At 40.5% G+C, this 26,329-nt stretch overlaps 1 protein-coding gene across 1 annotated transcript; it reads right to left on the bottom strand.

Moving 5' to 3' along the window:
- Positions 1 to 918: 918 nt before the first annotated feature.
- nup210 (nucleoporin 210) lies at positions 919 to 26,329 on the bottom strand. The gene is made up of 40 exons (XM_030055738.1): positions 25,708 to 26,329; positions 25,177 to 25,316; positions 24,070 to 24,201; positions 23,302 to 23,398; positions 22,881 to 23,031; positions 22,151 to 22,283; positions 21,634 to 21,792; positions 21,157 to 21,225; positions 20,934 to 21,040; positions 20,030 to 20,170; positions 19,759 to 19,896; positions 19,291 to 19,446; positions 18,759 to 18,957; positions 18,263 to 18,408; positions 17,182 to 17,400; positions 16,482 to 16,655; positions 15,959 to 16,151; positions 15,564 to 15,670; positions 14,976 to 15,080; positions 14,279 to 14,380; positions 13,903 to 14,031; positions 13,349 to 13,476; positions 13,124 to 13,259; positions 12,957 to 13,019; positions 12,299 to 12,478; positions 12,115 to 12,195; positions 11,822 to 11,953; positions 11,367 to 11,525; positions 10,836 to 10,927; positions 10,454 to 10,628; positions 10,021 to 10,196; positions 8,443 to 8,663; positions 7,174 to 7,310; positions 6,189 to 6,303; positions 5,922 to 6,068; positions 4,602 to 4,852; positions 4,268 to 4,472; positions 3,096 to 3,215; positions 2,458 to 2,529; positions 919 to 2,348 (listed from the first exon to the last, which is right to left on the bottom strand). Exons 1-40 carry the CDS (start codon positions 25,866 to 25,868, stop codon positions 2,245 to 2,247), a joined length of 5,652 nt encoding a protein of 1,883 aa, XP_029911598.1. The 5' UTR covers positions 25,869 to 26,329; the 3' UTR covers positions 919 to 2,244.

The following is a 26,329-nucleotide window of genomic DNA, read 5'->3' as shown; positions in this document are numbered from 1 at the left end:
GAGGCTGACACCGCCTCATCCCCTGTATGTGTGTACTACAGAAGAGCGTGGCATGTATCACTGGGCTTTGTGACAGATGGGAATTCAACTAGCTGTTATGCCAAGAGCCTTGTCTGACAAAAACATAAGAGGAAGTGAAGGGGAAAATAAACTGTTGTGGAGGAAGTTTTGGTACTAACTACACCTAAAACACACACACACTCACAGCACTTCTCTTGAATCGTTTATTAACTACATATCCTGTACCACAATGTGCTTGTTTTCTAGGATGTCAACTGGTGCACCAAGATACAAAGCAGTTATTTTAACGGCATAGTTTTTGCACATATAGATGACAAACCAAACAGAGTCGAGATGAGGAAAAATGTGTAAGAATACTAGTGAAGATGAGATAAAGCAAGCAAGCTCTATATTGTAAAAACATCTCAAAAGAGTCAGTAACAGACACAACTGCACTGGATAACAGACAAAATGTCAAATGAAACAAACGAAAACAAAATGCATAAAGGATTAGGTAAATAAATTAAAATTGCGTTGTTGCAGAAAATAAATTCATAGGGTAGTGGGTATGGAGAGCAGGAGGGTGGGTGTTGTGTTAACAGAGGGAAAACTGACGGCGGTTCATCACACTTCACATCTGTGTTTGACATCACTGAGATGCAGAAAGGCTAATATGAATGTAACTACTCTTCAAGATCAGTCAAGATGGTGTGTGACTGCTGCAGCAGTATGCGAGAAACACACTGGAAATGTCTGACTTTTTGTGTCTATGCTTGAATTTTTATTTTTTACAAGTATCTTTGCTCTTGTGCTTTAGTGTTCAAATAAACTCAATAATCTAATTTATCTAATGTTGAACAGTGTGTAGCACAGAACATGGCAAGATGCACAGTATTAGTGTCTGATGCTATAAATCTGTTGGATATGCATTTATTTTGAAGTTCAACATATGCACTTGAGTTATGGATACATTCAAATTAAGAATATAAACACATGCATGACGGGATGTAAAAAGTAAAAACTTTAATTAGCAAAAGCAAGGACGTATTCACACAAGCAAACACTCTTTGTTATTGTGGTATTATGTGCTGAGAGCTTTTCAAACATGACAGTAAGGCCTGACCACAAAACCTTAACAATGAAACAGCACTGAGACCATCTGATGATCACACAGGGGAGTAACATACTCCTGATCATGTACAACTCAATTTCACTAGCTAACATAAATACAATTCCATGTCAACATTTTTCTTCAAATACAAAAATAACTCCTTTAAAATAATGTCAAACAATTATGTCCCAGTAATATAACCGCTACAGTAATTTCCCAAAAATGGGGGTAGGCAAGAAAAAAAAAAAAAAACTGATTCACAACATAGTCAGAAACAAGAACAGGTCACATTGATTGCTTTTGCACTGAGGCAACACCAGGTTATATAAACTGAAAGATGGTTCACATTTCTTAACAGTTTCACATTAATGAATACGAGAGGAGCTGCATGGCTCAAAGTGAGCTCTGTTAAAATGGAAACTCAATTCCAAACAAATGCCACGGAAACAAATGGACCGACCGTTTTCCTGGTTCTGATTATGTGCACATATGAAAGGTTCATCACTTAAAGAGAAGGACGGTTTCAGTGGTCATAATTTTCACAAAATATTTCAGCTACATTACTAAGGACATTTTTTTCCTGCTTAGAAATAAACATCTTCAAGTTATTATGTGCTGACAGCTGTCATACAGAGTGTGGTTTGTCCTGAGTTACAAATTTTCACATCATCTCAAACCTTAATTAATAATATAAACATTATAAAGTAGCACATAACTGGACAGGAAACAAATACATAAATCAGCCTTATTTAAGCGCAAACATTTTTTTTAAACACTTTTACCTTTTCAAAAGATGTCAGTTTATAATGAAGCAGTATTTTATAAAAACAAGTTTAACTGCATACTGCAAAAGAGACAAGCATTATATGCGACTATTATAGAAATTTGCTTCCACACAAAAACACGCACACCAAGAAAATAGCCCTGTTATCAACTTGCAGCTCTTAGCTGATCTGCAATTTTGGTAAATAATTTAAATTTAAACATATGTACCAACAACTGAAGACACTGAAGTTGAGATTTTACTGTCATGTCCCACAGCAATCATCCTGAGGGACAGAGGCACATTCAACAAATATTAATGGCCTGTGGTGTTTTAATTTTGAAGAACAGGGACCGGACAGAGGGCTTCATCAGGACTTGTAGTCTGGAGAAAACTGGCGCAACCTGGAGTAGCCTCTTGGGTCAGAACTGGATATTGAGTTATTGAAGGAATTTGACACTGGAGAGGTATCAACTGAAAACAAACAAACAAACAAACAAATAAATAAAACAGTGTGTAAAACAAGGTGGAAGCAGATCTAAAAAAAAAAAAAAAAAAAAAAAAAAAAGACTAAAGCACTCACTGCGTAGTGGGGACCTCTGTATGAGAGCTGGGTGAAGAGCTTGGTCCCTTGAGGAGAAGGCTGCATGGCATACTGGTAGGAGAAAAAACACATCAACTTGAAAACATCTTACGGCTTCATGTCATGACCGCCGCTGTCGGACACTGACAAATAACTTGTGTTGATTGACAGTGCGTCTCTTCAAAGTAACTTCTTACATTGCTTTTGATGCCAAAACCAAAATTGCCTCAGTGAAGTGGCTCACACTGCTGGTGGTATTGTCAGTATTAAGTAGAAACAAATGCATGCCAGCTACGGTTGCTCAAAGAGTGAAAAAATCCATTTAAACAAAGAATTAAGAGTAATAATACGCTGACGAGGCTGCTGTACGCTGCACTCAAATAATCCCACAAAAGCAAGCATGAAATTGAAGCGACTGAAAAGAATGAATGTGAAACAAGAAACATTGTAAAACTAAACATTAACATGTCAAAGTACATGAAATAATTTATAATATGAATTAAACAGGTGGGATGTTATTCTTCAGCACTGAAACTATTCCAGGTATTCAAATGCTTTTATTTAGCAATGCATCATATCCAACTACTACAAAGCTGCACAGGCAATAGTCATCATTGTACAGAGATAAGGTGACCCACCGATGATGGTAATGGCAGTGCCGGCCAGTAAAGCAAATAAGGTGAAGAACATCATCTGGTAGGAGTCGATGAAGCTGTGCAGGGAGTGGCCCCCTTCCACGCTAACAACTGGAGCGGCAGCTGGAGAGAGAGGCAGACCAGTTTAACAGCCTGTCTAAGCCTGTTAGAGGCACTGCAAACATACAGCACACACTTGCAAATATTAGTTCAAGCACTGAGGCATAACAATGTTTATTATTGTTGCACTGAAATCTGAATGGCCTACATAACATTATCTACCGTATTAATAGTTAATAGAAAGATGGATGGTTATTGAAAGTCTACTGCCTCGTCAGCGCCCTCGTTTTCCAGAGATGACAGAAACACTCGCTGATTACTGATTCTGCAGTTAATAATAACCCAATGACTTCTGCTTGTTAAAAGGAACTGTGCCCAGAATATTAGCTCTATTCTCAGCCTATAATAATACTGCAGTTCCATTTTCATTATTTTCTGACTGCTTTTCCTCCAAAGTTTTCTCAGAAATCTGAAATTAATCGCAATTTTTTTTAAAATTTATTTTTGTGTGGCCCTAATCCTCTTCTGTACTTATGTAACACACAAAGTTCACTTTAAAGGAAAAATTATAATTTCAACACATTAACACTGTTTAAAAACAGTGACTGGTGATGGACATTGTATTTCTGATGTTATTTTGTTGTTTAAGGGTGTAAACCTGTTTTTCTTTCCAATGCAACACACAATGAGCAGCTACAGCACAAAAGCGCAGCTACAATGGCGCTTAATGGCAGAAGGAAGTGTACTCTGCCTCTGCTATGCTACATTTGCCCCAGTATGTGCTTATCAAGCTGCCCTTGCCAATTAATTTTTAGGAGTTGACGTCAAAACCTGACAGCCGACGCTTCTCTTTAAGAAAGAAATATTGTTTCCAATTAAGAGGCCATTGTATCTCCAGAGAATGTATCTCAGGGACATCAGTGGATTATCTTTTAGCTAGTTAGCCACAGAACAACAACAACAACAACAAAAAAGCACCAGAAACACAATGTAAATCGCCAATCTGAGATTTTAAAGTGTGAAGGTGTTTTGGGCTGGGATTTCCTTGAGCAAAGCCACAACCTTGTGGCATGAGGCACACTGACTTGTAATTATGTTCTCAAAAGACATCTGACCTTGCATGTGAGTGCTTGGATCTGCCACATGGATGAGGGTGACAGGGATGAGGAGACTCTGGCCGGAGGAAGTGCTGCTTATGGAAATGGAAGCAGAGGCTTCTCCCTGTGGGTAAACAGCACTGACTGTGTACTTGGAGAAACTGGGAAAGCCATGGTATGTCTCCTTCTCCTGGACAACAATGCTGGCAGAGGTAGATACAACCTAATGACATAAAAAAGTAGTAAAGGTACAAGATTTTTTTTTAGCAGAAAGGAGAGAGCATAATAGCCACAACTGACTATACATGTTGTATTCTGTGGACTTGATATTTTATGACAGGTTGTGCCTGACCTCCATGTTGGACAGCGCTGCAGTGGGACCGTAGACTGTGAGCTCAGCTGATGGGTGCAGGTTGGAGAGCAGCAGCTCAGTCTGGTCAGAGTAGAGGCCTGGCTCTATGGGCAGCCTGGCACTGACCTGCTCCCCAGAGAAGGCACTGCCCTCCAGGCTTGCCTTCACGAGCAGGTTGGTCATGGACATGCTGAGTACACGAGTCTGTTGGTCAGTCATAGGCCGCAGGGTCAGGGAACATGTGTAGAAGCCTAGGGCAAGGATGAACAGAGGAGAGAGAGAAAGGACAAGATGCATTACTGATGAGTGCATTTTAGACTGCAGAAAGAGAATGACATCAATGCAGTTTCCTGTTTCTGCTCATCTGAGATGGCATTTTAAAATGAACTGAAATTCACCAAGAAGAAAGATGACTGAAAATGCTTAATCTCTGTTGGCAAAGTAGTCTCAAAAGGTACAAGAGACAGACGGAGAAAGCAACTCTTCTATTTATATTCCCACTGCATACTAATCCTGAGGATTGTGAGAAAGGGTCATCTGACAATCACACACTCCCGTCAGGCTCTCAGTGGGATTCAACTGAGTGGTTAAAGCCCTCCGGAGGTGTCTCAACTCCCAAACACAATTAGACCTCTGCTCTCAAGCAACAGGAAGCATCTTCAGTTTAATACATCACATAGACACATTTTATTGCCATTGCTAAATGCATTCCATGCACACTGCAGGTATTGATTATGTCCTTGTAAACAGTATTTTCTTGCCCCTGATGCAGAGCATACACACAGGAACCATATCCGACCTCGGATTAGAAATTGCTGAGCTATGGAAAATTTAACGCTTCTAATAGGTGGCCAATATGTGAATGTCAAAACCATCAAACTAAGTATTAACAGGCAAGAGAGCAGTAAAAGTCTTTAACTGCTACCTTGAAGGTTAAGAGCAAGCATTTCTTCAGTCCAATCATACTGATCAGGAGGCAGTAAATCTGCTGTCACAGGGTTCATGTCCCTGCAGCACCACATGATTACGGCTAAAATAATAATCCTGAATATTATTTGTGATTTTTTTTTTTGATGGTGAGGGAAATTGTATTTATTATTATTATTAATATTATTATTGCTGCATACTTTTGCCTTACTTCAAAATCCTGGCTATTTTCAACAACAGACAATCTGAGCGCAATGAAATCCTTTATTTCAGCCAATATGGCAACACTTTATATTAATAGTGATGCATGATTATAAATGATTTATTGTGCAGTCCTAGTCCCCTGTGGCCATGAAAATGATTCTCTGTGCTCTGAATTCAGAAGTGCCTTACCAGTGCCAGGATCAAAACTGGTGTGTGTTTTGAAGACATCGTGAGCAGGGAAGTCGATAGCATCGCTAGTGAAGCTGAGATGGCAGCTGATGGAGGTTTCTGGCTGCAGCTGAGAAATAGCATCAGTCTGGATAGAGGAGCATAACCCTGGAAGGTACAGCCAACGGCCAAAATGAATATATTATTAAAATGAATGATTACAGTTTTTCTCTAACTCTTCAGTGGGGCAATGAGGGGCTTAACGGACTTAATAAAACATTTCAGTACCTACGAGATTGGTTCCTCTCTCTCTTGTGGTGAGCAGGACTTTTGTCTCCTTGTCGTTTCTAATTGGTGCAGCCTGTGCCATAACTGCTGTCCTTGTACTTGCCTCCACTACAACCTACAAGACCACAAAAACAGAAAAGACACAAAAGAGTCAATAAATCCTAAGATGCTTGAGATGTGTGCTTTTCATAATCTGTATTGACATTTACATCTCTGGCTGTATGTGCCTAATTACTTTCACCTATATGTGACCAGTAATTGTTTACATCAATCAGAGTGCCAAGTAGAAAAGCTAATAACAAAACACAGCTGAGTGATTTATATGGCATCACCACCACCCCTGTCAGTCTCTACTGACACTGAGAAACAAACTGTCTTCATTTGGTTAACGTGACGCTGTGAGCACCTTTCTGTTTAAGATAACAGAAAATCAAGAAACGAAGTCTCATCAGTTCTCGCGTTGCTAATTTGAAAGATGCATATAAAATTGCAGAGCGCATTCAGCCCAGAAGCTGGAGGGAGCAAGACTGGGTAGAGTACAATGACAATTTAAGAAATGGAGCTGATTAATGCTTTCCACACCCTATTTTACGCAAGAATCTCCAACACAGCTTATGGGAGGAAAGTCAAACACACATGTGCACACATAAGGTAGACACAATGATTTACTGATAGGTGATGAATGATATGCTAAGCTTGTGCCGTATAACATTTCCTTTTAGTCTTGTTATGACATAATGGTGAAAGATTAGTTCAGTATGATGCACTGGCGGAGGAGACCAAACATCTCTAGGGAGCAGTGAGTAGTATAGCATGAAAAACAGAAAGGTGTGCTGTTTGCATAATTATCACACTCCGCACTAGTTTCTTGTAGCTCATTTATCACATACTTGACTAGAACTAATACCGTGGTGCACCTCAAGCTTTTTCACACTGTGTCAGTGAAGCACTGCACCAAGGACAGCAGTCACCACAGATAACATACCTCTCTATACGTTTTCAAAACACCAGGTATCTCATAGTATACGGTAACGGTTCCCGAGTCTCTGGCTACAGCTGCACCACTTTTAGGGTCGACCTGAAGCACACCACTGGCTGAGGAGCTCCACACACCATGAACACCTGCAGAAAGGGGAGGAGGTTTACAGGTGATCATCTCCAGCCTTCAGAAATGATGGACACTTTCAAATTGTACTTGATTATAAAGAATATTACTACACTCTCAGCTCCACATGAATTTCTATGCTCTTGATTTATATTTGGACATTTGTGCACATTCTCTGTTGTGGGACTATGATTTCATGTAGCACTGTTGTTTGACGTGCAAATGCTGCAAATAAGTGCCCATACTTTGATGCAATGTAAACTAGGCAGCATTTTTTCAGCTTTCGTAAATATGCAATTGCCTTCTTTCTCTTCTCAAAAACAAAGGTATTTTATAATCGCTTTACATCACTATTTATTTTGACAGCCAATTTTGATTTGATGTGTATATAAGATATATATCTATATATCTATATCTATCTACAGTTGTCCCTCGCTATAACGCAGTTCACCTTTCGCGGCCTCGCAGTTTCGCAGATTTTTTTGTGTGCAATTTTGCATGCTTTTTTTTTTTTTTTACTGGATTTATTCTACGAAGGTTTGAACTTTGAGAGTGTTTAAACAAGAAATAAAAGTGAGAAAATGTTAATGCCCGTCTGAGAAAAGTGTATAAAGTGTGTAGTGAGGTGTTTTACAGCCTTAAAACATCTATAGTAATTGTAAAAAATAAAGCTGACTACTTCGCGGATTTCGCCTATTGCGGGTTATTTTTAGAATGTAACTCCCACGATTAACGACGGACCACTGTATCTATCTATATCTATCTATATCTATCGATCTATAGATCGATAGATATATGTATCTTATATTTTCCTCTCAAAAGAAGAATGTTGCAAGGACATTTTGCGCAGATGCCTTTATATAATAGATATTAGCCACAAGTGTCTTCCATTAGAGCTATTATCCAGTCATTTGCAGCTTTATGCCCCTTGCAAACCAAGGATTGGATCCCTTCCAACCTGAGATCAGTTGTATTTCTTATTCTTTTGTCTGTTTCTGGAATTTTTGTCTCATTCCTATTTGTTGATGAAAATGTCTCGCTTTTGATTACTTCGTGTCTCATTTTAGTCCTGGAAAAACTGTCCTTGATGAATACTTTTCATCATAGTTTTAGTCAACAAAACTAACACTGCTTTACTGGACCTCTCACCTTCGGGGCTAACCAAGTGGGCACTGAAGCAGACAACATCTCCCACCACCAGTCTGTGGGCCTCCTCTGGGTAGATGGCATGCCTGACAGGCAGAGGAAGGTAGTCTGCCACACCCATCTGCTCCTGGTCCCACACAGCCAGTAGAGTGACGCCTACATTGACCGTCGTCACCATCAAAGTGTTGTTACCAGGCCCACGGCCCACTTGCACCAGGTCATCTCTGTGGGACAGAGCAGAGACACAGTTTCAATTATGGAACTAGAAAATAATCACTGATTTCTGATGTGTAGCACAGGCAACACTACATACCTATACCTAGCTACTGAGAAGAGTTTTGGGGTTTAGTCTTAGATTTGGTCTGATGTTTTATGTCCTGGTGCAGTATGTCTACATCACCTAATCATTTCTTTTCTGTGTTTTTTTTTCTCTGAAAATGTCCCTATTTTTTCCCCACTGCAACCATTCTGACACAACTGCTCCCTCTTCCAACACCAGCAAAGTCAAAATGGTTCCTTAGAGATACTACAGGGCTTAATCATGGGCTTTTAGTCCCAAGACTATCAATCCTTTACTACTGTGATTTGGATACTTTGCCCTTAAAATTGTCTGTCAGCACCTTGAGAACAAGGTAATAGAATCAATTTATTGTTCAGGCGGATGAGGGAGTCCCTCATTGGGAGTGCGGCCATGCTCCTCCCTTCCCAACACACTCCCATTAATTTAGCTCACTCAGGTGGAAACAACTCCATCTGAAATGAGGAGGAAGGAAAAGCTCAGTAAATTAATGTTGTGAACTCCAAGCACTGCCTGCTACCAAACCCATGTTGTGACCTCCAATAGTGCATTTACACGGCACAGATAAGCTGAACAACACAGAGCCAAATATTCCCTGGTATGTTTAGGAATTTTATAGCATATCACAGTAGCAGCTAGGCATATAAAAAAATATATTGGTTCTTGAGGTGGAGGACATATCTTGTGTGGATGAACATCATAAAAATACACCACGCAAAACACAATCAAATCAAATTCCAAAAATCAATACGGTGTGCACAATCATGATTTACCAAGTTTACTCTGCAATAAGGTCTAGAGGACTTGGCTGAATAAATGCATTCTAACTGACCCGAGCACTGGATTCAATTTTCTGTTCTACTGGTAGACAGAATATACTTTGTGTGTTACTTGTCTAGCAGAATTTGAAACAGAGTGAGACATTAGTTCACGCAAGGCTGGGTCAGGTTGCACAAACAGACCCCTCAAGAGAGCCCTTGGATCTCTATATATATAACCTAGAAAAGCAAGATAATAGATTTTCAGCCTTGAGGTACTAAGCAAACTGCAAAACATATCCTCCCTCCTTTTTCCCCATCATGCTGTCTGTAAAGAGGGCAATTTTCACTCATGGATTGCCTATATCCTGTAAACTTCGCATATAGAGAAACTAACACCATAATAGGGGGAAAAAATACAATTTTGTATATTGTGATGTGATTAGTGCCAAATGTACTCAATAAATCAAACAAACACTTTAAAAGAGAATGAAAAATATTAAAGGAGCAGTGGTATGTAGTGACCTATTGGTGGCAAAAGTAAGCATGGAGTTGGAGCTGTGCAATGCCTCTCCGGTGTTGGCATGAAAGTGGACAGTCAAGGTAAGCACCATGCCCAGGGGGATGGCCGAAAGGGTCTCTCTGGTAGAGGTGAGGAGAACTGGACTGGTGCTGAAGCGCACATACGACACAGGGACCACCTGAGGAAGTAAGGAAGCAACCATCATCATATTCAATATCTCAAGGGGCAATTCCAAGCTGTCATTACAAGGGTCAGTGCTATTGCCAACGATTATGAAGTGGCTATACAGCTCGGCCCAACGAGCATTAGCCTGCATAATGAAGCCTATTTAACTAATAGATGCTGGAGCTCATTGAGATAGATTTCACTTGTCAACAACAGACAGAGGATATAGCTTTAAAAACCAAAAACATTGAAAATTTTCATCAAACTAACCTTAACAGCAAGGATGAGAGTTTGATTGACACCAAAGGTCTCCTGCGAGGTGACTTGAAGGGAGGAGGAGCCAGTGAGAGAGCCAGAGGACAGCAGGCCCTTATCATCCACATGAGCAACAACTGTCTGGTCAGGGCAATCCAGCATCCGGTAGGAGAGAGAACCCACACCATCCCTGTGCAGACACCATGGGAAACATCAAACCAAATCAAGATCTCTTGAGTTATGCACTTGCTTGTCACTTTTGCAGTGTATAATGAAATGTGTTTAAAATATACATGTGCTTGACTACTTAAAGCACTGTATATGTAATACACCTGCATGAGGATTGCAGAGTTTTTAGCAGGCAAATGACAAGATCATTCACTGTGCATGCACTTACCTGTTAGTTCGGAGTTTGAGGACCGAGTTTGGAGCCATCAGTATCTCTTCAGCCTCTACTTCAGGATTGAGCATGTGCAGCTTGTCATAAACCTTGATCAAAGGAAAAAGTTGAAACTCCAATTATTAGAGGGCTTTAATCATCCTTTGATATTTTAGGTCTAGTGCCGTGTCACAGTTCAATGCAGTTTGAAGCTGGATGCATTGAACGACAACTAATCTTAAGTTTTATCACTTCACAAAGTTAACAACTTTAGATATTCTTTTTTATTCCAAAGCTTGGCAACTTCACAACTCTGCTGCCTTTAATACCAGCTTTCTCTATTTTGGAGACAAAGCAGGGGACCTGAAAATGTTAAGCAGGGCAGTCCATCACATGGGGTCCTTACAAAGTATTTCAGTGGTGTTTTAGTACCATGCCACACTGTTGTTGCAAACACACAGACAAAAGGTTTACAGAAGAGCAGTGATCAGGCGTAACACCAGAGAGGGAGTGAGAGAGTTACAGGGTGCTATAACCACACTGCTGTACCTGAATCTGAATCTCATCACTGAGTTCCCGCAGGTTCCCCTCCAGCTGCCCAGCCTTGGGGTCGGTGGCTCTGAGTACCACCCTCAGTCCAGTCCGTCCTCTAGTTCTTCCAGTCACGCTCATGGCAAAGTTAAACTCTGAGGGGAGCTGCACATTAGCCTGAGGGAGACAGCAACCATCAAGAGAATAGCAATAACAGCAGTAGTAAATCAAATAAAAGGCAGCAGTGACAAGAAAGCAGAGACAAAGCAGATACTTATTTTTAAATCATACTGTATTGCAGACCGAGCACATCTTTGTTCGGCCTAAATAAGTCAGTCTGATGAAAAAAGGAGATTGAAGGGACTGCAAGAACCAAAAATAGCAATGGCGTAACAACAGGATCTGTATTTGCTAACTGATACAACAATGTGAGTCAGTTAAGAGAAAGAGCAGTTTCTTGTGGGTGATCCCACCTCACTGTGACGTGACTGGACCTCTAAGATGTCTCTCTTAGTGGTGGACCAATGGAAGGTGAAGCCAGGGACAGCATTGCCGAAGGAGAAGGGTGTCTGACTGTTGGTCAGGCCCATCACATATACAGGCATCTAGACAAGCAACAAAACAGCTCAAGGGAATCAGTGGGTGTGATATTTCCTGTAGTAAGTCAGGAGTACTGAAATGGTTTCTGGTATAAAAGTTCCACTGTATAAAGCTCAATTTCTGTGCCATTTTGTTACACAGTAGTTATCCTTTAAAATGACCATACCTGCGCCCCTGTCTTCATCCTTGTAATGGGTGCTCTGATTCGAATGCCTCTCAACTGTACAACTTCAACTTCAACTTGATCCTAAGGAAATAAGAAAAAAATAAGCTTCTCTTTGGTAAAACAAAAACAAAAACAAAAAAATGACCAAGCCATAGTTTTTTTCCCATATCATCTGTAAATTTACCTTAGACACAACAACTAGTTTCCCAGTCTCAGCATCAACAGCTTGGACAAGTCCAGTCACAGTGACATTGCCAACAGCAATACCCCTGACATGGCCTATGCCATTAACAGAGGCGATCTCCTCATTGGCCATGGAGAAAATGATATTGGACTGAGGCTGAGGGCCACCCTCTGATGTGATCTACAAAATGACAGGTGGGATGGAAAGGGGAGAGAGAGATTGAAAGAGAGAGGGATAGGAGAAGATGACACATAAAATGGCAGAGTATCAGTCTCACATGATTGGTCTTGAAGGCGCTGATCGTTTATTCATTAGCCTATTTCAATGCAGGGTCAGATAACCATTTTCTGAAAGCAATTATCCATTGTGTGTTAGACTATTCAAGTTTATAGAAATGGAAATCCAACACAAATGATGTGCAATGTATGTATGTTACTGAATTTAATGTTCAGTAATTAGTGGGCTGCATAGATGGATGCTAAGCGTTTCCTAATTGGAGGATGAGCTGAGGCAAACCAAAGGCAAGCTGGATGTTAACCCACATGGCAATTAACAACCTCTTCCAGAAGAGTCCTGGCAGAAGGCTCAGCCTTATTTGTGAGGAGGGGCTAAGACCAGCTGTTTCAAGACAGAGCTCGAACACTGATTTAATACATACCTGCATCATAGCTCCAATTAACAAAGTCATTTTCCTTGGGATGAGTTTGAATGGTGGAAACACCTGGAAAGGGAAAAGAAAAGCCAAATTACCTCGGTGTGCAAAACAGTTTGATATAATGGGTTAGAAATTGGACTGAGTTAAAAATCTTGCAAAAAAGCTTATACCTCTATTTGCTGAGGTGCAGAAGTTATTTTCCTTCCACTTTTATCCACAACCACAGCTGACAACGTGGTCTGGCCAATGGAGACACCTTTCACCAGGAAAACAGCAGTGTCTTTTTCTAAGGGCTCAGGTAGTGCTCTGTAGAACAGATAAAGGAAGTTTGCATGACACCTTGCATGTTTAGGTGCCCTGCATTTATAAAGCAGAATAAGTTTCCATTAACTTACTGCAAAGAGACTATTCCAGAAGCTGCCTTGAGTTTTAGATTCATGACATGGAAATAACTGGCTGGGAAGGGATTCTTATTATCATCCAGGACTCTGACATGAGCTCGAACAGATTTACCAATCTCCACCTGAAAAACAGAAGAATGACATGCATAATTAGAGAAATAATCGGTTTGTATTACAACATGAGTAAGGCAATCAAGGGACTGACACCAATTCAAAGATATGAATGAAGCAGGGTGTCCACCTGATGACCCCAATGATACACCTGCCCTCCCTTTCACCACTCCACACCGACTGCTACCTTCAAGAGTTACCTACTTACCAAAGGGATTGAAATATCTAGTCCTATTAGCTTTACTGACACCAATTCAAAAAAGCTTCATTGTCATGACGGAAAGCTTTTGAAAATCAAGAAATACACATTTCAATGGGACAGTAACATTCACTATCCAGACTCCATTCCGGCATATAAGGAATGTTTGTTACTGGTAACAGTGACGAAGTGGTGTCTGGACCTTCCAGGATGAAGAATTGAAGCACCGGAAACTGACCTTGTCAACCACTCTCACATAAACCTCCAGGATGTCAGAAATGTGCACTGTGGCCGTGGCAGGTGCTGGGAAAGCCAGACATAGATCATGAACCATCACCTTCACCACCCCTGGATGGACAGGAACAACCTGGATGCACAAAGTGAATCAAAGGTGATATGTTCATTTGACAAAGTGGATTTTTCATTACGCAAATCATCTCTGCATCCATTTGAGCTTTGGTATACATTAATCCACTGGCACATGACATCACCTGAAAGTCAATACAGAATTTATTTTGGAGAATATAGTGTGTGTATATATATATATATATATATATATATATATAGGTATATGTTCCCTCAAAAAGCACAGCCCAGATAGTGCTCATTCTCACCTGAGCTGTTCCTTGGGCCTCCTGGAATGTCACGTCTGCTATCCCTTTAGCACTGCTATTGACAAAAAAGTGCCCTGAACCCTCACGCAGGGCCAGGTTTGCCTGCAAGACAAAAAAAAAAAAAAAAAAAAATTATACACAAAAGTCATCATAATGACATTAATTAATGATTCCTTATTAAGGGCAATTCAGAGAAAAACCCATTTAGAACATAATGTTTTTTTCTGAACATCAGCTATCCCTTCATAATATTAATTCACTTGTGACATAAACGGGCACTATGGCTGACCGCACTCATACTTTATAATCCTCTTACACAGGTCATTAGCTGTTGTTTAACCCACACACCTGCAAAACACTGCTCCTATATAACACAGGATTAGGAAAGAGGCCCATGGAGGAAAGTGTAATGCAGGAGATAACCTCTACTGTGTGGAATAGTACTGGGATTCTTAAAGCTGCAATACCTGGAATAATTCACAACTGCTCTGTATAATAATTTTTTATTTTTCGTTTAGACAGTAAAAAGTATGAAATGTTATCCCCCAAGACAAACTGTCAAAATCAGTTACACTTTTGAGGGGAAAATCCATCAAACAAGGTGTCACTTTATTCTGTCAGGGCTCACGCTTGGGAAGGTAAAACAGATAAACCACTAACATCTGAGACCACAGCCCTGACAAAATCCGTCGCTTACCCGCACATCTGGATGGTTGTAAATGGTAACTGTTGTGGGACTGACTATCACATCCTCTACCAATAGGAGTTCGAGAGTTGCTGACACAGGAGTGAAGGGGTCATGCTGTGCAGAAGAAGAAGAGATGAAACAGAATGGGTGCCATGGTTACCAAAGTCAATACTGTGTCAACAGACAATATATTGCCCTATTAGGAAGTCACACCTAGGTCTATAAACTAAAAATAGTATGGACAGATGAAAAGTAATGACATCAACCTGTTGTTTTTAATATTGTTTCAAATAAAACTGCTGGACCTGGAATGTCTCAATGAGTTGCCAAAATACAGTTTCAGTCTGAAAAACTTTTGGATTTGGAAAATTTGGATCATGTTGTGAATTGGTGGGTTTTTGGGCCACAGTGATGGATTGGATGAATTGGTAGCCGACCATTTTGAGACTGAAGTAACTTTAGACAGATTATTATTTACTATCATTACTATTTTACTTTATTGTCACTATTATGTTCAGCAGCTTCCCGTTTTTCACAGGAAGTGAAAAAAGAACACTGTCAGCGCTTTTTAATAGCTGAGTCTTTTATTTCCCTTACTGGATTGACAACTTTGGCTGCTGCTAGATGTGGAACCTGGTAGCCCAGAGCAGTCACTGTGATAGCAGTAATCCCAGTCTGATGATGGACAAGAACTGTCTGACGTCCTGCCACAAAGAGACAAAAAATGTCATTAATAACAGGAATTAGAGTAAAACACAAAGAAAAGAACAGTTCCCAGTGACAGATGAATGGATAAGTCCCCATACTCTGTATGCTCCCACTGGCCTACAATAAAATCCCAGAGATTTCTCACCTGTTTTCCTTGCTACTTACTGTCTGAACAAAAAGATAAATCAACTACTAAAAATGAAAGGACCACCAGCTCTTCTTAAAATAAAAATAATTTGAGAACAAACCAGCAACACAGTTTTAAGTGACATTATAGGTTTTACCATGAAGTTTCTTCTGTTTGTTGCCATCCTCTAACAGCTCAAGCTCCATGGGCATAGTGGGCTCAATACTGGCGAGGGACACCTTGGTCGACTCCCACACTAAACTCAGAGAGCTGAAGTTGTCAAACTTCCTTCCTTGCTGATCAAAAGCAGCCAAGTCCAAGATGGGGTTACGGTAATTTGAAACAGGCACCTGGAGAATGAGAATGTTCATATGTTTTCTTTTGTTGTGTTTTTTTTCCCCCCCAAAAAAACACCTTGTGTCTACTGTGGAAAAAATATCATTATCTTAAGTCCATCATTTAAAATTTCCAATTCTGCAGTCCTTATAAAAGTGACCTTTTCATCTCCTATAACTAGTAAAATATAAATTTTCTTTAGTGATATAATAAATGAACAGACAGAGACAAATGCAAATAAATAATGTGTAACATATAGTGCCATGCAGAAGAAAATGTATGCAACTGAACATGTTATGCATGTGAAAGTTTGTTGATCCTTGTTATGTTAAGAGACTAAGTACCACTTGTTTATTCTGCTGCAGCAGCGGGCAAGTCAGGTCCAGCTGCGGGCTGCTGTACACTGGGACCAACGTGAGGCGAGACGGAGGAGCGCATACAAACTGGACAACTGCCGGCTCCACAGCAGGATAGGGGTTTGTCAAACTGGCATTGTTCCCCACTGTCACCTCCAACACCTGAAGAATGAGATCATGATCATCTGTTTAAAAGCAAGTGACAACTTACTGTAGGAGACTTTAGAAACAATGAAATGAAAGGTAACAACCATCTTAGTGCTTTGCTGCTGAACATAAATGATTTGTGCAACACGAGTGAACACAGACATGCAAATATCTGGATTTTTATTTATTCAAACCTCGACCACCTTGAGGTTTGAATATTTGAAACATAATAGAAATTCTTATCTTGTTGATTATTCTGGGGAGAATTTGCTCAGTTTATATCATCAAAATCGCTTAGGCTTTAGTAAACAGAACAATTATTCATACTTTTTATGGCAACATATGCATAAGACATTTAATCAAACATTAGACACTCAAGTACCCTGTAGACCACGTGGTAATACAAATAGCTATACATAAATTATAAGGCCAGAATATTGGAGGTTTTATTCTTAAAATATGACAAGGGGCTTACAAAACATCACCATACAGTTCTTATACTGGCATGAATAGGGACAATATGAGCACAATTTGATCTTACCTGCTCTCCCAGGGCCCTGCAGGTTGCTCGGACCCAGTGCTGGTTATAGTTGTGAGATGAAGGACCAGTCAGAGCCAGATTAACACTGCCCTCATCCTCAGCCTTCAAGCTGCGGAAGAATTTAGAAGGTTCCAAAATCCAGGGCTTTGGGCCGCCCTCAAAAAGCATGTCTTTAGATGAGCCCAGAGTCACCAAGGCCACCGATACAGGGTCAACCGGCTGCCAGATTAACAGAAGACATACAATTAACTTTCAATAAAAGGAGCTTTAACACTAGAGAGCTGAAAATCTAATATTACATTAGTTCACACAGAAACTGGGCTAGAAAAAGTCAGAGGAATGTTTTCAAAGCTGAGATATTTCAATTAAAATTAAAAGCATACATCAATTTATGTCAGCTTGGCCATTAACTGGGAAAGTGTTCAGCAGAAAGTATAACATGGCAAAGAAATAAAATTGGGTCAATCTATAGCTGCCAGGGCAAAACAAGTGAAGAACCATGATAAAAAAAAGGCTGCAATGTTTAAAAGAACAACACTCAGTCCCAGAATAAAACCATAGCCTTAAAGCAGGGCATCAAACTGCATCTTATTCTGCTGCTAACCTAAATGTAACAAGCAAGAAAGCCATAGCCATCATCTGTGAGGCAGGAGTGGAAAAATAAGGAATGATACAAGATTAGGGCTGGGCGATTATATTGATCTTTTAATATAAAACTAGATATCGTCTTGAATTTTGAATCTCATAATATGAAATGGTACAAGGGTTGTGTTTTCATGGTTAAAAGACTGCATTATAGTAAAGGGATACAGTTTTCTGAACTTTTAGACTGTTGTAGTTTTCCTACTATTTGCATTCACATTAGTAAAAGAAACTATGAAACTGTGATATTTGATTTTGTCCATATTGCTATCAATCCCTGTGCAATATTAGAGCCAAACCCATAGAAAACAAATCAGTGTAGCAAGCGTACAATTCTGAAAGCCTTGAGTAATATGCCCAAGTAATAAAGGGAGCAAAGATAATATATCTCAAAGTTCATTCCAAGCAGGTACAGGAAGAAGACATGACTTGGACTCACTCTGAGAGGCAGGTAGGCAGCAATGGTGATCTTGGTAAAGAGGTGAACGTTGGCATGGGTGTAGCTGACTGTCAGGACGGTGAATCCTGGGGCCAGAGCCTTGGCTCTCACTCCACTGCAGTGGTCCTCACCTGGAGTCATCCTCCCTGCAGGACGATGTTGAGGTTGGGAGGGGGTATACAATATGCCAATTATGTCTTATTATTCACCCCAGTCCAGTCTTCTAATTCATAATTCAAGAAACCAAAATGAAAACTTTCAAGGAGATCAATGTTGTGCTGCCAAGTGGAAGTAATATGAATGAAAAAACGCGTATGTGTTAAAGCCAAGCAGAGCGGTGATCTACTCATACTAGCCAATAGCCAATAGGGCAAAAAAAAAAAAAAAAAAAAGTTTAGCTGCACATTATGGGATGGATTTATTTATTTATTTATTTATTATTTTTTCAAAGATTCAAGGCATCAAATCCTGACCCAGACAGATCAGCAGGACTCACCCTTCAGCATTTGGAAGATGCCGTGATTCTCCTCTTCGACCTGCAGGTCAAATTGGGAGCAGTCACTCAACATGACCCTCTCCTTCTCCACCTCGCCCAGCAGACCAAAAATCCTGAGGGGCAGCTCTAGCACCTGGCCGACCTTGGCCTCTACCGGGCAAGGAGAGAAATCCATCGCCACAGGCTCCACAACATACACCTGGAAGAAAATGAGGTCACAGAGTTGTTAAAGTGTGTCAGATGGAGAGTTAGGAATGATGGTGAAAGGACAAGGTAGATTTACACAATTACTACAAGGAAGAGCCTTGGAACACTTATAAACAAACAAGGTGCAGCCAAGATAATTTAACTTGTTAGATGAGAAAAGATTTAATACAATATTTCAGAATTTAAATAAATTTAACTGTTTTATTCCCATTATGTCATATACAATTTAGATGTAGATGTAGATGCAAAGATCAATTCAAAACCTCTGGGCTCTACAGTATCCCTGTTCTTCCATGTTGGCTCACTTCTGATGATTAAGGTTTACCTTCATGTGTCCGTAATGCAGTGGGTTGCGCACATCATGAGCATACACTATGCTGACACCAGTGTCACTGACAGTTGTCATCACTCCTTTCACAGTTACTGTGGCAACAGCTGTGTTGGAAGAGGACCAGCTGAAATTGCCGCTGCCTCCTGTTGCCTGTCATGAGAACCATGGAGGAAAAGGTTATTATGCACACTGCTACACACAATTCTACAGCACCATCTAGGAAACCTCTTGTTTTCTCATATAGCATGTTAAAATTCAGTTATATTATTACAAAACTTGTGTTTCTAATGTTCTGGCAAAGTGTGGATGCATTTAACCGCAATGCACCATATTTCAACATCTGTTATTTTATTATTAAAGAAGGTGTCATACTTCGTAAGAGGATACATGCAACTCTAAGCCTAAAACAGACTCAAAAACACACAAGCACCACGTTTCTTCAATATCATGAGGATTAATCACCTTTATTGTGTACTGGTAAGCTCCAACCTTAGGCTGCCATGGAAACGTGAGAATACTGGGACTAAGAACTATAGGGTTATAGATTTCCACATCTTGTTCATTGTGGACCGGGTTGACGAGTGCATGGATCCCTCCATTCTGAAACAGGACAGAGGACTCATCAAAGCACAGTCAAGCCCTCTGCACTGAACTGGAAAGTGGGCTGGAGGATTAACACAACAGTGATGCTCCAGCTGAAATAGCCAAGGTTGACAGTTGCACTGAAACTCACTGGATCCACAACATGATTTAGAGTAGCATCAATGAGTGTCTGGCCATCCTTGATCGCTCTGACACAGTGGTGTGATCCATTCAGAGAAGACTTGATGATTTCAAAGTACTCCCCTGGGAATTCAGCGTCAATACGGACATTCTATAACACACACACACACACACACACACACCAAAAAAACAAAAACAAACAAAAAAAACCTTTTAAAAATATTAGCATTGTATCAGGAGCTGCAAGTGAATCCCTGAGGATAAGTCTTTTTAAATGTTATATGTTGAGATTTTGGTGTACCTTTTTTTTTTTTTTTGACTTTATCTTAGAATCACACCCCTTGTTTGAAATATTAGCTAATAAAACAGCGCAGATGTTAAAAAGGCTCAATGCGCTCTAACTCACTCTTCGCTAATGCCTCTCAGATGTGTTTCAAGCTGTATCTGATTAAAGCTGACTAGACTCTATTCAAGTTTTCCATTATTCAGGAAATAGAGAAATTCTATTCAAAACATAGGCATTTATACCCACTGTTTACGTAATGCCATCTACATACCATAAAACAACAAATCAAAGTGGCTTGCACACATTTAGAGTGAATACTCAATTAATCAATCACTTAATGGAGAGATATCCTTAGAGCTATGAGAAACTTTGAAATTCATTCATTAAAAAGTACCAAAAAAAAACTGGTTAGCTCTCTGATGCAAACAGAGATTTCATTTGAGTGATGAGATTTTAAAGATTTCAGAGTTAACGACAGAATGCCACACATTTTTCCTCGGGCTATGGGGTGTGTACAGAAAGTGTTTTAGAAGTATGTGTGTCCTGCACTACCTTATTACATATAGTCATGTTTGCTCACAAATGCGATGTTTGTGTTGAATTAGTGATTTTGCAGAGGTATACTTACATCAGAAAGGTAAATTTTGTGGCTGGATTTGTCAAATACTTCAATAAGGATATCATACACTCTGCCTGTCTCAAGAACCCAACTGTCTCCTGGGCGAATCTTAAAACCTAAACAAATGAAATGGCAGAGAAAAAGGAGGTGAATTAAACTAAACAAGAAACACTACAGAGCATATTTCATATCATAAAAAAAGACATGCAGGATGAAGAGCAAAGAAACAGACCTAGATAGCCCGGTTCAACCACATGAAGGGTGCTGTTGGGCAGGCGAGACACTCCTTGCATACGAAGGCCTGAGCAGATGCAATTAAGGAAAATTAAGTTAGACACACTGACAGTGCGTCATGGGGCCATCTGAAGAGACAGAAAACACCTCTAAATTCACAATTCATGCTTCATTTTTGCCAGGTGCACAATACACCTCCTGGTTAGCATTTTAATCAAACTCCTTTGCTACGCAGCTCTAGCTTAGTCTGTCAAGACTCATTACATCACCGGCTGACTCTGTGTAATGATAAAGACCATCACTGCAGAGGAGAGAACAACACTGGTAAAATGAACACCTTCAACACTGCAGTTAATTAACACAAATCACTGTACATTATCGGTTGAGGACGGTGTGGCAAATTATAGTGCTACACTCACTGCTGCAGATATTAGCATAACTGCAGCGCTGCGTGTGCAATTTGCCAGAAGGATACTCTTATGATCCAGCACTACGTTGATGTGTCCCAGTTGCATGGCTGTGACTGTGGAGGTGCTCTGATCCAGGCTGGCCACGGGAACCTCTTGGTTTCCATCAGGGCCAACCACACTGTTCTGAAGGTGCAGTTCATACTGATCAGAGGGCATAGAGAGCTCTGGGCAGACATAAGAAAAATACAGGTTATCTCAAAATGAGGCATGTCTGTACACTACACAGGGGTTTGAAACTTTAGGAAACAACAGAAACTACTACACTGAACTAATCATCTCTTTTGCACTGTAACTACCATTCCTACATTTACATTTTAGGTATTTGCTGTAGGTATTAATAATGATCTTTTCTGAAAAGGAGCGCGCAGTAAGTGTAGCATTAAATTGAGCATTTTCTTCAAAGACATAAGCATCCAAAAGTAAGAAGTATTCAAACACCCTGAGCTACTACAGCTGCAGTCACACAGCAGTGATGGTAAAAGCAGAATAATGGACTTTAGAGTGCACTGAGCAGAGACACACCTGTGATCTTGCCCTGTCGGATCTTCTGGACCTTGTACTGGATGGAGGTGCCCACCAGTAAGTAGACATCGTGCGCAGGACTCAGCAGGATGTTCTCTAAAATCAGCAGTCTCACCTCTGCTGCACCAACATCCTGTGGTATGGATACCATAGTTACAGCACGACAACGCCACCACTTCCTGTCTCACTGAAGCACGCTAAACTGGTTTCAGTGTTCAAAAGTAAGCATATATCATACACCAGCCGAAAAGGAATGAAACTGCATTTGACGGTTGATTATTTCTGAACATTTCATCTTATCAAAATAACTTTCAACTTCTTTGTTCTGCCATTAATGACATGAATAATTACTCTTTGTTATCTGATAAAAAAAGACCAGAATGATGAGTAAGGGGTTTCATTTGAGAATGGTGACGTAAACAAAGGCATGTCAACATTACTTTGACCAGACAAGCCTAGACAGCTAGACTGACACTGCTCGGACATCATAGATGAAGCAGGAGAGGAGCCATTACCATTACGCAACCTGCTGCTATTTATAGACTGCTACATCACAGGAGATTAGCTATCACTTATAAAGGACAATTTCAGCAGAGCTTATGTTCTACTCTTCTGTTTTCCTTTATGACCACTGGGGTCATCCATGACTCTTACCAATACAGTACAGTATTTCAACTTTGTGCTTCTGTCCATAACAAAGACATATCTAATGTACTGCTCAAAAGCTTACCTTGTAGAGTGACTCTTGTATTTTGGCCTTTAACTTTGCATGTCCCGTTTTCTGTCCTGACACAAGAATGATATCTCCCTGTTTCCCAACACGCTCCATTTCAGATATGTACCCAGGGGGCGTGTATGTGGACTCAGAGAATTTAAGTACCCTTGTGAACAGAAAAAGATTAGAAGATGCATTAGAAACTCAACATCTTCTTGCACCTGACCTCTAGAATGACTAATCTCACAGATCACTCTACAGGAAAGAGTAGGTAAAACAAAAATAACATGCTACTTTGGCAAAACACTTAGATTCACAATATCACTGGTTTTATTACTGTTACATCAGCATATCAGTTTAGATCATACTGCAAAGATGCAAAGTAGAAGGCTGAGTGGGACTGAGCAGAGGGCTGTATTAACATAAGGAAGGCTACCGTAATGAATTGTAGGAGTCAGAGAATCCAATCACATCTGCATCTTTCACTAAGGTCCAGTCAAACACAAGACCTGCAAGGGTGCTGAAGGTGTTTCCTGCAAAAAACAAACAAAAAAACGACGAGGCAGATTTGCCGCTTCATTTAACCACAAACTTTAAATCAACAACAAAAGCCAAGGTTACACAAGACTAAGCACAGAATATTTGCATGCACCTTTCAACATCTACTGTTCTAAGGCTTAGGCCACTGCACTTGAGTGTAACAAATGCTGAGCATACTTGTTTGACAGCCTCTGGCAGTTGAATTAGCTGAAACAAAACCAGTAGACATCTTTCATTATGGGATACATGCCTTCCTTTCACAATGTACCCCATCTGACAAATTCAAAATGCACTTTTAGGCCAAAACAAACAAAAAACAAAATGTGAGCCTCGGAGCCATCATGAAGAAGGATCCGGTTGTGGCTACAGCTCATTAAACTAAGTGTTTCTGCCCAAAATGGAAGCAATGGAACAGAACAAACAGAGCTACTTCACAGCAGTAGCCAGAGGGGAAAGAAAAGCATGCCTCAGGCCAGCTCAGTCATTACTATGAGAGTCTTTAGAGCAGCAAATTTACAATAGACTGTGGATCCACTGGAGAAAAGGTAGGCAGGAACAATATTACTGGTACTGTAGACTATAAACAATTCATGAGCTATTCAATGATCAATGACACGAGCTGCCTGGTATCATATTACCCAACCGGAAAAAAGGTGTATCATACCTTCAGAGTCCAGTGCATGGATTTTGAGCTCCAGTGGCGAGTCCTCCAGATGGAGCTCTCTGGTGGTGGACACAATCTGGATCTCACTGATGATGTCCACAATGGCATCACAACGCAGTACCTGTCCTGTAACTGCAAACAGAAGAAGGGACAAACCTCATGCACAGTTCTCATGCAACAATGAGCAGCACAGAAAAGGGTTACTCAGCGTTTGAAAGACAGGAGCAGAGACAGCAGAACAACAGTATCGGTTGAGTCAAAAAGAAATCCATCTCCTAACTAAGACTGGCAACTCAGTTTATGATAATGCTGTACAGCTGTGGGGGGCCTGGGTGGAATTGCTTATACCGTTTAGTCAGATGTTTGCTGATCAGCACCTTTCCTGTCCTCTTCCCGAGTCAGCTGTTTCAAGCTAGAAGCTTTGGCTAACCCCAGAGAAATTATATTAGATTATGTTCTGGTCAACCCAAATCATTTGGGAACAATTAGGCTCAACTTAAAGTCACTAATATAAATCTGAACAGATAGTGCTGTCTTGTTTAAAAGAGACTTATGAGTGGCATGTGGTGGGGCCAGTGTCTTTGAATTCCCTAATTACAGTTCTAGGTAACTGCTCGCAGCAACTGCCAAACCCCCATGACAGAGTCACAGGCAACAATGACACATAGTATTTCATAATAGCAAAGAGTAAGGATAAACGAGAACCATGTATTGTGCAACAGAAAAAAATGAAAAAAAAAAAATTGATATGCTCACTTATATTTGCTACTGCGTACGGGGAACAGAGCACACTGGCACGCACTGGAAAAAATTTGTGTACAGTTTTTTTCTCCATTTCAAAATCTGATTGTGTGAAAAGCTGACGATGTGCACATGTATGTCCTTGCACAAATCCACACTGTTTTCCCCATCTGTATACATATACTTAGTAATGTGAATAGTTACCAATGCATATCAGATTCATGTTTCCCAGTTTCCAAAACCTGTTTCACAAACTGAACCATTAACTATGGATGTACTCTCAAACTATGCCTATATATTCTAAAACACTAAGAACTGCTGGATGTAACCAAACATTGTCCCTGTAATTGAGTTCCAGGGACTCACCAACATCTTCAGCCAGAATGATGCTGGTCAATCTGGACGGGTGAGTGGAGAGAGCTTGGAGAACAGCTCTCTGGGAGCAGGCTCTGCTGCTCTCTGCATCTAAGGCCTGGATACTTGCTACCTCCGGTCTGGTGGAGGACCTGGAAGACATCAGTCACAACAAATCGGCCATGTGCATGAGTTAAGCAGCCTTATTTACAGAAGTCACCTCTAAAACAATGTGCTTTTTAACCATGCTATCACGGGTGCGATGATTGATGATGTTCAGGAGTGGTGTTGAAGCAGCTTGATAAACAGGTGCTGCCTGTGCTTTATAAAAGTGACTTCCACAACTTTCAATGCAGAGGTCTGGAAGTTCAATGACACCAAAACCGAAACCACTGCAGTGTACAGCACAGACTGTCTGACCATGAGGTCTCACATACCACATCAGGAAATATGACACTAAGTAATGCTTCAAAGAGCAGGCCGTCCCATTTACTTTCCATTTGACTAAGGTTGGAGTTGAACCTTCAGACAGTTTCTACTTACCATCTGTAGCAACCTTCAGTGGCTTCTAATGTGAAGTTTATTCTGGTACTTCTGGCAAGCGGCAATAACACTTTGGGAATATTTAGTTTGGAGGCACGCGTGAAATGAGCAACCGTTATTAATAACAGCCCTGCTATTGTTGATAATTTGAAAGAAACCATTTCCGCCACATGAGACAGGGGATTTATGAGTCGAGAAACAAAATGTCAAAGTTGCTATTAGCTCTGTGATAATGACTGGCCGGTTTATATGCTCTTAATCGCCTCGGTCCCATTAGCTGTTGGAGCAGCAGTACAGGGCTTATGCCTCTGAGACAGATGTATATATCCCTGGAGCCATTTCTCAACTCACACGCGCTGTATTCCTACTTCATTTTCAGTTTATGACAGTAACGCTGAGCAGCCGCATGATACAATGACTATCGCCAAACCTTCAAAATAAAGTCTGTTGCTTATGGAAACCCTCGAGTCTGCTCCGGGGACACGCGCAGACTGCTATTTTCATGTATTCGTGCTAGCATTAATCCATAGAGCTAACACGCCGTAGCCTAAAATTCGCATGTTTCGAACAAATACCCGCCATTAGCAATAATTGGAGATCCAGCGTGCATGCTGGGAGCGTG

This window comes from Myripristis murdjan, chromosome 7 (genome assembly GCF_902150065.1).
Source record: "Myripristis murdjan chromosome 7, fMyrMur1.1, whole genome shotgun sequence".
Taxonomy (NCBI): Eukaryota; Metazoa; Chordata; class Actinopteri; order Holocentriformes; family Holocentridae; genus Myripristis; species Myripristis murdjan.
The sequence above is the reverse complement of the archived record's forward strand: the minus strand, read 5'-3'. Positions and strand labels throughout refer to the sequence as shown.